This window comes from Bubalus bubalis, chromosome 6 (genome assembly GCF_019923935.1).
Source record: "Bubalus bubalis isolate 160015118507 breed Murrah chromosome 6, NDDB_SH_1, whole genome shotgun sequence".
NCBI lineage: Eukaryota > Metazoa > Chordata > Mammalia > Artiodactyla > Bovidae > Bubalus > Bubalus bubalis.
Window position 1 is genome coordinate 100,256,265 of NC_059162.1, and position 13,461 is coordinate 100,269,725.

The 13,461-nt window shown below is 48.2% G+C and overlaps 1 protein-coding gene and 1 long non-coding RNA gene across 4 annotated transcripts; one reads left to right on the top strand and one right to left on the bottom strand.

The window, feature by feature from the left end:
* Positions 1-4,981, bottom strand: MMACHC (metabolism of cobalamin associated C). 3 transcript variants are annotated; one of them, XM_006052559.4, is made up of 4 exons: positions 4,826-4,981; positions 2,678-2,872; positions 1,822-1,974; positions 1-774 (listed from the first exon to the last, which is right to left on the bottom strand). In XM_006052559.4, the coding sequence occupies exons 1-4, from the start codon at positions 4,904-4,906 to the stop codon at positions 361-363; spliced, it is 843 nt and encodes a 280-aa protein (XP_006052621.1). In that variant the 5' UTR covers positions 4,907-4,981; the 3' UTR covers positions 1-360. The 3 variants fall into 3 exon arrangements, with proteins under 3 accessions (XP_006052621.1, XP_025144622.1, XP_025144623.1); XM_025288837.3 differs by lacking the exon at positions 4,826-4,981 and adding an exon at positions 4,660-4,808; XM_025288838.3 differs by lacking the exon at positions 4,826-4,981 and adding an exon at positions 4,276-4,511.
* Positions 4,938-8,587, top strand: CCDC163. Its single transcript, XR_006552045.2, has 4 exons — positions 4,938-5,056; positions 6,795-6,862; positions 7,154-7,221; positions 8,294-8,587. It is a non-coding gene; the product is annotated as a coiled-coil domain containing 163 (long non-coding RNA).
* Positions 8,588-13,461: the final 4,874 nt, after the last annotated feature.

Sequence of the window (13,461 nt, forward strand, 5' to 3'; positions counted from 1 at the left end):
TGCTAAGCCATTTCACATTTATTCAGTCACCATGATAACCCTCTGAAGCAGGTACTATTATTTAGGGGATAGTTCCTCCTCATGCCCTGTAACAGGTAGCATTTTGAAGCACTGCAGAGAAATGGTAACAGGTAGTGATTCCATGTTTCAAGGCAGGTGGGAGGTCTGGATCTACTTTGGTCTTAACCAAACTTTCCTGAGCCTTGTTATTTTAAGATCTCTACTAGAATAATTTATCAAAAATAATCATTTTATACCCAAAATAAGTTTCTTCCCTGGTGAAATATTAATAGTAGTGTAAAAGTCTTTTAACAGGTAGGTGCCACTGCCCTAAATGAGGATCCCACAGCCAGGGAAGGATCAGGGTCCAGGGGATATAGGTGGGGAAACTGTGGGACTGAGCCAGCCTCTCCTGGGATTCTGAGGCTTCTTGGGTAAGAGTGTAGTGAAGTGAAGCTCTTGGGATGGAGAGCTAGGCTCCTCTGAGGGCTGAAGCAAGCCCAGTAAGGCCAAGCGTTGGGCAGGAGGAGTTGAAAAGTACGCCTTCTGCTCTTCTGAGTAGCGCTCCTGAGGGGTCACAGCATCCCGATAAGTCCAGTCACGCCAATGGAAATTGAAGCGTTCAAGCAGGCTGATGCGGTCAGCTCTTGTGGGTACACAGTCAACGGGCTTTGTGGGTGGCAGATTCGGCACCTCTATTCCTCGCAGTAGCACCACCCCTCGGATGGCAAACCAGCCCCCAAACCTGGGATGTATGCACACACCTGCTATGTGCTGGGGAGAGGGTAAAAAGAAAACAAGGTCATGGTGGTCATATGGGCACCAATAACTACCATCAGTGCAAGCTAGTTCACTTACTTCTCATTCAACAGACAGTGATTCTACATGAGAGCCTGTCAGGGAATTCCCTGGTGGTCCAATGGTTAGGACTCCATGCTGTCACTACCAAGGTCCCAGGTTCTATCTTTGGTCAAGGAACTAAGATCCCAAAAGCTGTGCTGCATGCACACACACGTGAACTTCTGTCAGTCTTGGCTGGGCTCCCCTACTCCGTCAACTCTTCATGAAGTCACTGACCCCAAGGAGAGTTTCCTTAAGCTGAGCCTCAGCTTCCCAGTTGCACCGTGGGTTTAATCGCAGCTCTACCTGCTCCATTCTGTCACAAAGAATAACAGACTAGTTCTCTAACCAGATCCCTGGTGGCTCAGATGGTAAACTGCCTGCCAGTGAAGGAGACATGGGTTTAATTCCTGGGTATGATTGGGAAGATCCCCTGGGGAAAGGAACAGTAACCCACTCCAGTATTCTTGCCCAGAGAATTCTGTGTACAGAAGCCCTGGTGGGCTACTGTCCATGGGATCACAAAGCAGAGTTGGACACAACTAAGTCTGAGTGAACTCCGGGAGTTGGTGATGGACAGGGAGGCCTGGCGTGCTGCGATTCATGGGGTCGCCGAGAGACATGACTAAGCAACTGAACTGAAGCGACTAACACTTCACTTTTTCTGACTTGATGTGTCTGCAAGTAGACGAAATCGTGGAACTGGATCATTGACCATGGTGCACTCTTGTCCTGGATTGGGCCCAGCAATTCCTATACCCAGGGAAGGTGGAAGAATGGGACTTGAAATTTTTTTTTTTGCTGTGCCACATGGTTAACAGGATTTCAGTTCTCTAACCATGGACTGAACCGGGACCATGGCAGTGAAAACCTGGAATCCTAACCACTAGACCACCAGGGAATTCCTGGGACTTGAAATCTTCATGGAATTTTATTTCATTTTCGTTCTCAGCCCCTATTTGCTCATACTTGCCCTCTGACCTGGGTCCCCCAAGGGTCAGACTCCACGTCCTGTCGCTGGTAGTAGTAAGCAGCCCCTGCTACATGGGCTGCTGTCTGGGCCAGGATCTTGGGGCGCCGGTTGGGGTGTACCTCGTAGTCAGCGATGACTTCTATCTGCAGCTCTGGGAGGCTCTGGGATAGAGGATAAAATGAAGACTTTTAGCGCAACAAGAATCATGATCATGTTCAACAGAGCCTTCAGTTGTGTTAACATGGCCCTGTCTTTAGAAGTCATTTTTTTTTTTTTTTTAGAAGTCATGTTTAAAGGGAAAACATGACCTTAAACTTGGAGTGGGATTGGAGGCTCCAGTGTGAAGAAAATGATAATTCTGTTTAGGATTGTTCAGAAACCTCTGTTACGGCTCTGCCCTCCAGAGGCCGAGTGCGGAGGAAGACGGTCCAGCTTTGGGGAGACCCAGTGTATGCATACCTATTTATGTATACGTGTAAAGTATGTAGTGCAGGGGTCCTGTTCTGTCCTCAAAAGACCCCATAAGGCTCCCAGGTCTAGGGCAAAGACAGGTGAGAGATGCATGGAGAATTTTGGGGCTTATTCCTATTTCACTTGGAGGTCAAGGGAAGTCTGCTCATCAAGTTGCCCATCAGGGAAGGGTGAGATCGATCCATTTTAGACCTCGTTGGCTAGAGGGGGTGGCTAAACCTGAGATGAGAAGGCAGACTGGGGAGAGATCACGATGTCAAGGCTGGCTTTAGGATAGCCTTCTGCTGGGGAAGTGGCTCCTTGTTGTAGGTCTAGATTCTATACTGAGTTTAGAGGAACTGGAAGCAGATGCAGATTTGGAAGCTGGGTGAGGCTATAGCCAGCCTTGCTCACCTCTCTAACTCGGCCCAGGTGGTAGGCCACACACTGGTCCACAGGGTCAGTCAGTGGTTGGAGGTGGCGGCTCTGCAGGAAGGGCTTGAGGGCCCGGTCAAACATGGCAGGTGTGCTGAGTACCAGGAAGGCCAGTGTAGGTCCTGGCAGGGGCAGGTGGAAGGCTGGAGGCAGGAGTGCATTGTACCATGCCACCTGGAACAGAGAGAAAATTCAGGCCACACAAGAGGGCCAACTTAGGCCTTAGGCACGCCCATACCTTGGCCTGGCATTCAAGGTTTCATGCAAATTGTCCAGCCTCCTTATTCAAACAATGAAATTCTCCTGATGATGTGTGTTTGTGGGGAACTCACCTGACAGTTATAATAGAGAGGCAAAGAATTCATAAACAACTAAGAAAAAGAAGAAATTGATTGTAGTGTGGTTAGTGCAATAACAGGGCCAATGAAGGTCCTCTGAAATTAGAAAAGGCTTCTTGGAAGCTGAGTCTTGATGGCTGGGAAGGTACTTACAGGCTGATGTGGAGAGGGAGAATCTGGTGTGTGTTTTAAACAGGTCCCAGCATAAACAAAGAGGCAAAAAATGCAAAGCATACTTGGAGAATAGCAAATTGTCTAGTTTGATAGAAATGAAGCATCTGTGGAGGAGAGCAGAGGGAGAGAAGGCTGGAGAGGTCAGTAAGAATGAGACTGTGACTGGCCTTGAATACCAATTGAAGGAATATGGGTCTAATTTGCTGACAGTGAGGGGTAGGCCTTTGAAGATTTAAGAAGCAAACTGACATGATCAGTTTTAGATCAACCTGGCTGCAGTGTGGAGGAAGGAATAGAGGCAAAGTGACAGCAAGGAAGTTATTGCAGAAATCCAAATGACTAAGAGTGGGCTGAACCAGAGCATAGATAGGTTGAATTTAGGAGACAGATTCCTAAAGATCGCTGTGGATGACTGTATGTGGCGCTGGGAAGGGGAGAGAAGTAGGAACACAGGATGACTGGCAGGGCTGTAAGTGGCACTGTTCAATACCACAGCTCCTACTACCAAGGTCTTCTTGATTATATCCGACAGGCATCTCCAATCTCTCCCACACCTGCCATCCACCATTATCTCCATACCTTAACTCAAGCTATTTCTGATATTTGAGATGTACATGACCCTCCTTCCTTCCAATCTATCTTTTCATATTTAGCTCAACTCCATTTTTTCCAGGGAAGCCTCTCTGAGGCTAGACCCAACTACCTCTTCCTCTATAATCCTCTCCCAGCATTGCTGTATGCCACTCAGTGGAAAGTGGAAAGGGTGGCCTCTTAAGCATCAGGCAAAAGGCTCAGGTTGAGTTGATTTAGCCCTGCACTAAGCACAGGGCTCAGTGCAGAGGGCACTGGATGTGGGGGGAGATGGACCTATGTGACTAAGGGTAGGTCCTGATGCCAGACTTCTGTGTCAGGCAAGTGGACAGTTTCTAAACCCAGCCCAGCATTGATGATTGGCAACATTATGAATGTAACCTTTTGCAGATAGACTGAACAACCAAGCCAACTGTTTGCTTGTTCAACATCCAGAATGCCCTTTGCACATGAGCCATACAAACATTCTCAGACCTTGCCCTCTCCTAAACTCCTTCAGGAAGCTTCCAAAGTGACTCTGGCTCCACAGATCCCCTTCTTCCTCTAAATTACCTAGGTGACAAAAGCACAAGGTTACTGGATCACATGGTGTCTCCCACTCATCAATATAGCATTGTAGGAGGGTAAAAGAGATAACTCATTGGAAAGACTTTTATGTTGGGAAAGACTGAAGGCAGGAGGAGAAGGGGACGACAGAGGACGAGATGGTTGGATGGCATCACCGACTCAACGGACATGAGTTTGAGCAAGCTCCGGGAGTTGTTGATGTACAGGGAAACCTGGCGGTGCTGCAGTCCATGGGGTGACAAAGAGTCGGACACGACTGAGCGACTGAAAAATAACAACAAAAGAACAAACCTGCAACGCTGCTCTACCCATTTAGCCCAAGCGCCCTGTCTCGACAATCAAACGGACTCGCGGCCAGAGGAGCTCGAGAAAGATCAGAAAATTCACGGGCCTCACGTCAGTGGCACCGAAGCCATCCATACGCTTCGCCCTAGCACCGCAGCAGGGATAAACCAACCTGGAAGGGGTAAACTTCGAAGCCAAAAGGGCACAACGTGTCCTCAATCTTCTGCTTCAGCTCTGCGACTAGCGGCTCCATAGTGCACGTTACACACTGAGCCTGCTGGGGAATGGAGTCTCAAGGTTACTCGGGACTTTACGCTTTGAGACAGCTTGGACTCCATTTCCCAAGAGCTACGGGGATCAGCTGCGGGACTGTGTCGTCTCTGCGCGACGCATCCTGGGACACGTAGTTTATTCAGTTCGTAGAGGCACCCACTACAGAAGCAGAAAAACTCGGTTTCCCGACAAGCTTCACGGTGGGGCGGGCACTGTGACTGCGCGTGTTGCTTCCAGGGAAACGTAGTTCGGTAGCCTCCATCGCCGGTTGTCTACAATAGAGGCGAACTCAATTTCCCAAGTGGCGCCGCAGAGGCCAGTCCGAAGTCGGGCTTTCCCGGCCTACTGTAAGGTTTGAACTGCGCCGCGGCAGTGGTCACTGGCACAGTTTCGGTGTTATGGTGCCAGAGTTGTGAGTCTGGGGACGTCTAAACCAAGATTCAGCATCTTCAATTCCCAATTGATATCTGTTTATCAGGGCATCCCGCTTTTCCCCTAATTTCGCAAGGAAGCCGCTCCCCGGACTAGTCCCAGAAGCGCAGTTTTGGTCTGATTATTGCTTCCTTACCTTTAGTATTGCATCCCCCCACTCACCTCTTTAGAGCTTACGTTGTGGTCTTCCCTAGGCTGTGTCTTTGGTGTCCACAGTGTGCGGAGCAAGGGCACAAGACTCCAGGGAGCCAGACCCTTGCCGTAGGAGCCTGAGCTGGTCTGAGCAGCTCGACGCGCTTCTCAATGCTAGGGACCGAAATGTGAGCAGGATTAAGGTGAGGGGGCTCCTAAGTCCCCCACCCCTTTGTTTAGGGGATGTGGGTTAATAGATTGCAAAACAGAACTCATTGACCTGTGCATTTGTTTCTTTTGTAGCAGCGGCTGTATCCACTTGGAGTCTCTACCTGGGGTAAATATTGTCCCTCAGCCTTTCTTTCCAGTGTTATCCACTGTTCCTTCCAAATTCCAACTTTTCTTTTCCTGAAGAAACATCTGTTCCCCCCTCTGCCTAAGGGGCTTTCCACTTGTCCCTTCCTTTTTCTTGCAGCAGGAGACCTGGCTGGGACTTGGATTTCCCCTCATGACTTGCCTGCTGAGTCAGGAATCCAAGCTCAAAAGGCTTTGGCTCTAGAGGCTCCTGTATTTCCAGAGAGGCTAAACTGGCCTGAGGCCCACAGTGCATCTTCTCTCTGGGATGAAGTTACTATTCTTCGATCCCAGCTTCAATCCCAGGCTCAGGTGAGGCATGGTGTGTATATTTGGGGTTTGTGTGAGTGTGTAACTGATGAGGTTACCAGTGGTTGGGGAGCTCATGGGGTTTTTCTGCCTGGGTAGGTGACTGAAGCACTACGGCAGGCTGTCCAGGGCCTGCTGGAAGAGTGAGAGCAGCAGAAGTACCAGATCTCTGCCCTGGAAGGTATCTGATCATTCTTTTCTTCATATATGCAGCCTCAAATGTGTGTGCACATTTTGTGGCTCTTCTATTGTCTGTGCACTTGTGTCTTGATTTGCAAGTGGAGTCTATAAGGCTCATGTGTGAAGTTCTTAGGGGGCTGATCCCCTACTTGTCTCATTGTAGCATCACTAAGGTTGCTGCAGGGGGGCCCAGAGCAAAGGGTCCTTCTCCTGGAGCAACATCTGGAAGAGATGAGAAGGGAACTGTAGGGCCTTCAAAGCCAGGTGCAGGAACAGGCCTGAGCCCAAATACAGACAGGACCACAGAAGTGCAGTGCCACCAGTGGCCTTCATGAAGAGCTTCAGAATGAGTAAGTGATGGGCAAAACCTTGCCTTTTTCAGCCCTGAACTCCTGGTACTCTGGTAGCCTCCTCTGGGCTTGTTAATTGGCTTTAGAATGACACTGCTCTTATCCCTGAAGGTGGCAACTGCTGTGCGAGGAGTCACAGATTCTTCGGGAGGAGCTAAAGTTGCTACGGGACCAGCTGAGTGAGTGAAAGATTGAGGGTGTGTATGAATTCACCTGTTCCCTTTTCTGAAAAGCCTTCTTGCTTTCCTTATAAATGACCATACCTTTGACAGCTTGAGCTACCCAGAAACCTGGCCAAGTATTTTGTCTTTTCTCATATGGTGTGAGTGTGTCTTTCCAGTCAGCTTGGAAACTTTCCAGTAGCTGGACCAGAATGTATCTGTCCGTTTTCAGTGCCAGGCTGGGCACAAGGCAGGGAAGGGGAAGGAAGGGAGTTGGAGACGTTCCCTCACATTTTCTCTCATCTGCAGGCCAGCATCAGGAGCTGCTGCTGAAACAGATAACTGAGAGGCAGCAAGCTCAGGCCTGCAGCTGGAAGGTAGGACCAGGATCGGACCTATTTGTTCATCTCTCCCTTTGGAGGCCCCTTCCTTTCTCTATCTATTCTGTTTTGCAGGCAGGCCAGGATACCCTCTCCTACTCCTATCTCTTTCCATCTCTTCCTTGTACTGACTCCACTTCCCTCCAAAGCTCTTCTTCCCAAGCCCTCTGCTAAAGGACATGAGAAACTATCTTTGTCCCCATGAGGGCTCCAAGTGGGCTCAAGAGGCTAATCATGGGGAGGTGGGTGCTCCTCCTGGAGAGGTAGGGTTTGGTCCTACCTGGCCCCATGGTATGGCAGATGTTGGATCAGCTGCAAAGTGGCCAGGACGGCAAAGGTCACAACCTGGAGGCTGTCAGAACAGAGGTCCAGGATGCCCGGCAGGAGCATGACCTCCTCAGGTCAGGGGGTGTGGGTGCTTATGGCGGTGGAAGGGATTTGGCTCACAGAGGCCAGGCACTGGGGACCAAAGTTCAGCTATCTCAGATTTGACATGAGCTGGTAGGGAAGGTATGGTAGGGGGTTATAGCCCATATGGGCAGTACTGTACATTTTCTTTACTTGATACGGTGTCTCTGAGGTATCTCTGTATTTAGAGGATAAAGAGGGAAGAGACTGGAATCCTAGCCTCAGAAAGGAGGACAGGTCAGGTCTGTGCTGGGAGGGCCCCCTTGACCCACTGTCACCATGTCTACCTCTGATTCTTTCCCCTTTGCAGGACTTCTGTTCATGTCTTCCAATCTAAGCAGCCCACCTTCGCCATGTCGCTTTCTTCATCTACCTCTGAAGTCAGGCTTCTGGACAGTAACAGTAGCAGGGAACTTTTAAGGAAGCTAGGTGAGGGTAAGGCAGGAGGCTAAATCTGAGTGGTGCCTGGATGCCAGCTGCCTAATAGTTTGACACGGGATAGAATGGGGTCTCTGCCTCTTTCTTTGGAAATCCATCAACCTCTGTTGCTCCTTATCCCATCAGGCCTGTATGTCCCTCCCCAGCAGGGCCCAAGTCTAGGTCTGTGTGTAACATAGTGCTTGCTGATGATTTGTTCTTTTTCCCCTTTCTCTCCTCATAGATCTCCAGAGGCATACCATTTCTAACCCGGAGCCCAGCAGCTTTCAGCTCCAGGCCCAGAGCCTTGAGCAAGAGGACCTATTCTTTAAGGGCCCCAGGATACTCCTAAGTGACCTGTAAGGACTTGTAGTGTAGTAGGATGAAGTCTTCTTTGCTCATCTTCCCCTCCAAGGTCCTGTTTCTGAGTTGCCTGCCGGCTCCCCTCTTGATCTAGTTGGTGTTTGCCCTCCCTACTGAGGCTTGTCACTGCCTGTCCATCCCTGTCTACCAATTGCAATAAAATGGTTTAACCCTCCCTGAGATGACACCACCCTTATGCAGAAAGTGAAGAGGAACTAAAGAGCCTCTTGATGAAAGTGAAAGAGGAGAGGGAAAAAGTTGGCTTAAAGCTCAACATTCAGAAAACTAAGATCTTGGCATCTGGTCCCATCACTTCATGGGAAATAGATGGGGAAACAGTGTCAGACTTTATTTTTTGGACTCCAAAATCACTGCAGATGGTGATTACAGCCATGAAATTAAAAGACGCTTACTCCTTGGAAGGAAAGTTATGACCAACCTGCTGATGCTGCTAAGTCGCTTCAGTTGTGTCTGACTCTGTGCGACCCCATAGACGGCAGCCCACCAGGCTCCCCCGTCTCTGGGATTCTCCAGGCAAGAACACTGGAGTGGGTTGCCATTTCCTTCTCCAGCGCGTGAAAGTGAAGTCGCTCAGTCGTGCCCGACTCTTAGCGACCCCATGGACTGCAGCCCACCAGGCTCCTCCATCCATGGGTTTTCCAGGCAAGAAAATGGAGTGGGGTGCCAATTCCTTCTCTGATGACCAGCCTAGATAGCATATTAAAAAGCAGAGACATTACTTTGCCAACAAAGGTCCGTCTAGTCCAGGCTCTGGTTTTTCCAGTGGTCATGTATGGATGTGAGAGTTGGACTGTGAAGAAAGCTGAGTGCCGAAGAATTGATGCTTTTGAACTGTGGTGTTGGAGAAGACTCTTGAGAGTCCCTTGGACTGCAAGGAGATCCAACCAGTCCATCCTAAAGGAGATCAGTCCTGGGTGTTCATTAGAAGGACTGATGCTGAAGCTGAAACTCCAATACTTTGGCCACCTCATGCAAAGGGTTGACTCATTGGAAAAGACCCTGATGCTGGGAGGGATTGGGGGCAGGAGGAGAAGGGGACAACAGAGGATGAGATGGCTGGATGGCATCACCGACTCGATGGACATGAGTTTGAGTGAACTCCGAGAGTTGGTGATGGACAGGGAGGCCTGGTGTGCTGCGATTCATGGGGTTGCAGAGTTGTACACCACTGAGCGACTGAACTCATGTGTTTGTGAATCAGCACCCATATGGGATAGGCTCAGCTGTACCTTTTCTTCCTCCTGTTACTTGACTGCTTCCTGCCATGTCTCTGAAATCCAAGTTCATGGGCATTTATGACTGTATCTTCTGAGTACAGACCCTGTGCTCAGTGGAAACTGGAAGGAGATGAAAGCTCCCAGTCTGCTGGGTAGAATGAGGTGGGCCAGTGCTCGGGGCAGTACTGCTGTGGGGATGCAGAGGAGGACAAGACATTCTGGTGGGCCCTTGACCTGGGCAATAGAAGGAGTCCTCTTTTTTTTTTTTTTTTTTTTTTTCAGCTTCTGCCTCTTGAGGCTCTCTCTGGCCTCTTTATATCTCTTCATCCTCAGCAGCCCAGACTGTGATTCTGTAGCAGTCTCCTCTTTGGTCGGTCTTTCAGCCTCAACCTCTCATCCAGTGGCTTTCAGGATTTTTTGACTGAGACCTCTAGTAAGAAATAGTTTACATTGTATTGTAGCCTAGTAAATATACATGTCTGTATTTATTAACCGAAACAAATTTTATGATTCAGTACTTACTAGGAGTTAGACACTCTGATATTTCCTGTTATATTAAAAAATGCTTTTTAGCTATTGGTTCTGATCCTTCCTCCACTTGGATGCTCTCTGGAAAGGATGTCTTCCTAGGCAGGTAAGGGAAGCTTTACTTTTTCCTTACCTGGGCTTTGTATTCTGGACAGTGCATTCCAAGATTTCCCTAGAAGTATTAGCATCTCACTGAGGTCTCATGAAGTCTCGTCCTCTGCTAAACATAGCCAAAATAATGTTATTTATCCACTAAGTGGATTTTTCTTCTTTTTAAAACTTTTTTTGTAACTTAATTATAATTTATTTTTTATTGAAGGATAATTGCTTTACAGAATTGTGTTGTTTTCTGTGAAACCTCAATATGAATCAGCCATAAGTATACATATATCCCCTCCCTTTTGAACTTCCCTGCCATCCCACCCCTCTAGGTTGATGCAGAGCCCCTGTTTGAGTTTTCTTAGCCATATAGCAAATTCCCGTTGGCTTTACTATGGTAATATAAGTTTCCATGTTACTCTTTCCATACAGCCCGCCCTCTCCTCCCCTCTCCCCAAGTCTATTCTCTATGTCTGTTTCTCCATTTGTGCCCTGTAAGTAAATGCTTCAGTACCATTTTTCTAGATTCCGTATATATGCGTTAGAATATGGTATTTATCTTTCTGACTTACTTCACTCTGTATAATAGGTTCTAGGTTCATCCACCTCATTAGAATTGACTCAAAGGCATTCCTTTGTTTAAATTAATTTTTAGTGGAGTATAGTTGCTTAACACAAATGGATGATGTTTCTTGAACTTAATGCATACCAGTCCTCGTATGTATTTGTCCTGAGCTAAGATGTGCAGTGGACTCCCAGCTCTTAGCTCAATCTAGCTGGGAAGAGGAGACAGTTACCCGAAATAAAAGCACAATAAAAGGCTGGGGGTGAGTAGGGCAGAAATGGATGCTGAAACCGAAGTTCCAATACTTTGGCCACCAGATGTGAAGAGCCAACTCATTGGAAAAGACCCTGATGCTGGGAAAAACTGAGGGCAGGAGGAGGAGAGGGCGACAAAGGATGAGATGTTTGGATGGCATCCCTGACTCAATGGACATGTGTTTGAGCAAACTCCAGGTGATAGTGAAGGACAGGGAAGCCTGGTGTGCTGCAGTCCATGGCGTTGCAGAGTCAGACAAGACTTAGCTAATGAACAACAACAAAAGTGTGCAGTGGACTCCCAGCTCTTAGCTCAATCTAGCTAGGAAGAGGAGACAGTTATCTCAAATAAAAGCATAATAAAAGGCTGGGGTGAGGAGGGCAGGAACTATTTCCTGTTATGGGGTACATTCAAGGCCCTGACTTAACTAGCAGACAAGTCATGAAGAGTGGGCCTCTGACACCTGAATAGCTATAAGGCAATCCTCAGGGTTTCTTTCCCTTCATCATTAGGGAGATTGATGAGAGTGGAATGACAAAGATCAGACCTGGGTCAAATATAACCTGTTCAAAAACCCCCCAAAACTTCCCATCAAGGCTCATCTTCCTACTGAAGCAGGTCAAGGAAACCCTGTGTTTTACATCTTTCACTGGGGAGGTGATACATCTGGCATAATGATATTATTTAATCTACTTGCTACCAGTACTCTGCTTATTTATCAACTCTTTTGCATCAACGTCTGTGGAAGACGGGTGTGCAAGGGTGCCAGGGCTCCAATAGCAATGTGGAACAATGGTATTTGAACTGTCACCAGGTGGCAGCACATGATTTGCTGCCAGAAGAATGATACAGAAAAGGCTTTTGGCCAAGGAAACTGGGCCAATGTTGATCTCTTTTCTCCCTTTAGAGATCCTGTGAGCTATCTTTCTATAACAGTGTCCTGTTAAGGTTACTCTCCTGCTAAAGAACCTTTGATAATTCTCACAGCATAAAAAAGAAAGGACAAGTCTGGCACTTAAACTGAACTCACATTTAACCTTAGTTGTGGGATGTGGGATCTAGTTCTCTGATCAGGGATTGAACCCAGGCCCCCTGCATTATGAGTTGTGGAATCTTAGCCACTGGACCACGAGGGAAGTCCCCTTTCTTAAACATTGCCACCAAGAATGTACACCACTCCACTTATTCAAATTCCACTCATCTGTCAAGACCCAGCAGGAGGCAAGCCTAAAGATGTCAGAAAGGAGGTCTCCAACCCTAGGGAGTACTGATGCAAGAAGGTCCATACTCCTTTGTTTCTTTACCTGCTTTTTTTCCGTAGAAGCTCTAATCCTATTCCAATCGGCTCAGGCATGAGATTATGACTGCCTGAGGTCCAGGCATAGGGAAAACAAGAGGAAATATGTACCTGTTGAACAGCTGAACAAAATTCTATTCTTTGCCCTGTTTTCAAGCCAGCAATGGCACCCCACTCCAGTGCTCTTGCCTGGAGAATCCCATGGACGGAGGAGCCTGGTGGGCTGCAGTCCAATGGGGTCACTAAGAGTCGGACACGACTGAGCGACTTCACTTTCACTTTTCACTTCCATGCATTGGAGAAGGAAATGGCAACTCACTCCAGTGTTCTTGCCTGGAGAATCCCAGGGACGGGGGAGCCATCTATGGGGTCCGCACAGAGTCGGACACGACTGTAGCGACTTAGCAGCAGCAGCAGCAGCAGCAGCAGCAGCAGCAGCAGCAGCAAGGGTTCCCTCCTCCAAGAAGCTCTCACCAAATCGAATCTCTTGGTTTAGATGAGTTACTCGCTCAGCATTTCTATTCATTGCTCTTACTATCTCAGGTCGCTAATAATTCACATCAGTTTTCTCCCCATACTATACTGAGATCCTGTAGGACTCTGCGTTCATACAGCTTTTGCCTACTCAGACAGTTCTTACTCAGCTGTTTCTTCAACCCAAAAGCCGCGCCAGTCGAGTCCATTTTCTGTTGGCTTTATCAATTACCAGGAGCTTATATGTTTGGCATTTTGATTGGCCCATTTTGTGTTTACTGTCCCGCCCTCTGAGAGGCTCCTGGACTTGGGTTTCCCCCAGGTGTATTCCCTCCCTCCTCCTTGGTTCCGCCTTTTCCACACACTGCCTCTTCTGTTTTTACCTCTACTTTCTTCCTATTGGCTCCCTTAGTCCTCCAGAGTTGGAGCTTTGGGCTGATGATTGGCTTCTCTGAACGCCCATTGTGCCCGCCCTCATACCACGTGGTATTCCTAGCGCTAATTGGGCAATTCCACCAGCTCGTTTTTTTCAAGGATTAACAATTGATTGGCTGTTCTGCGGGAGGGCTTGAAGTGAGGGGCGGGGCTAACTA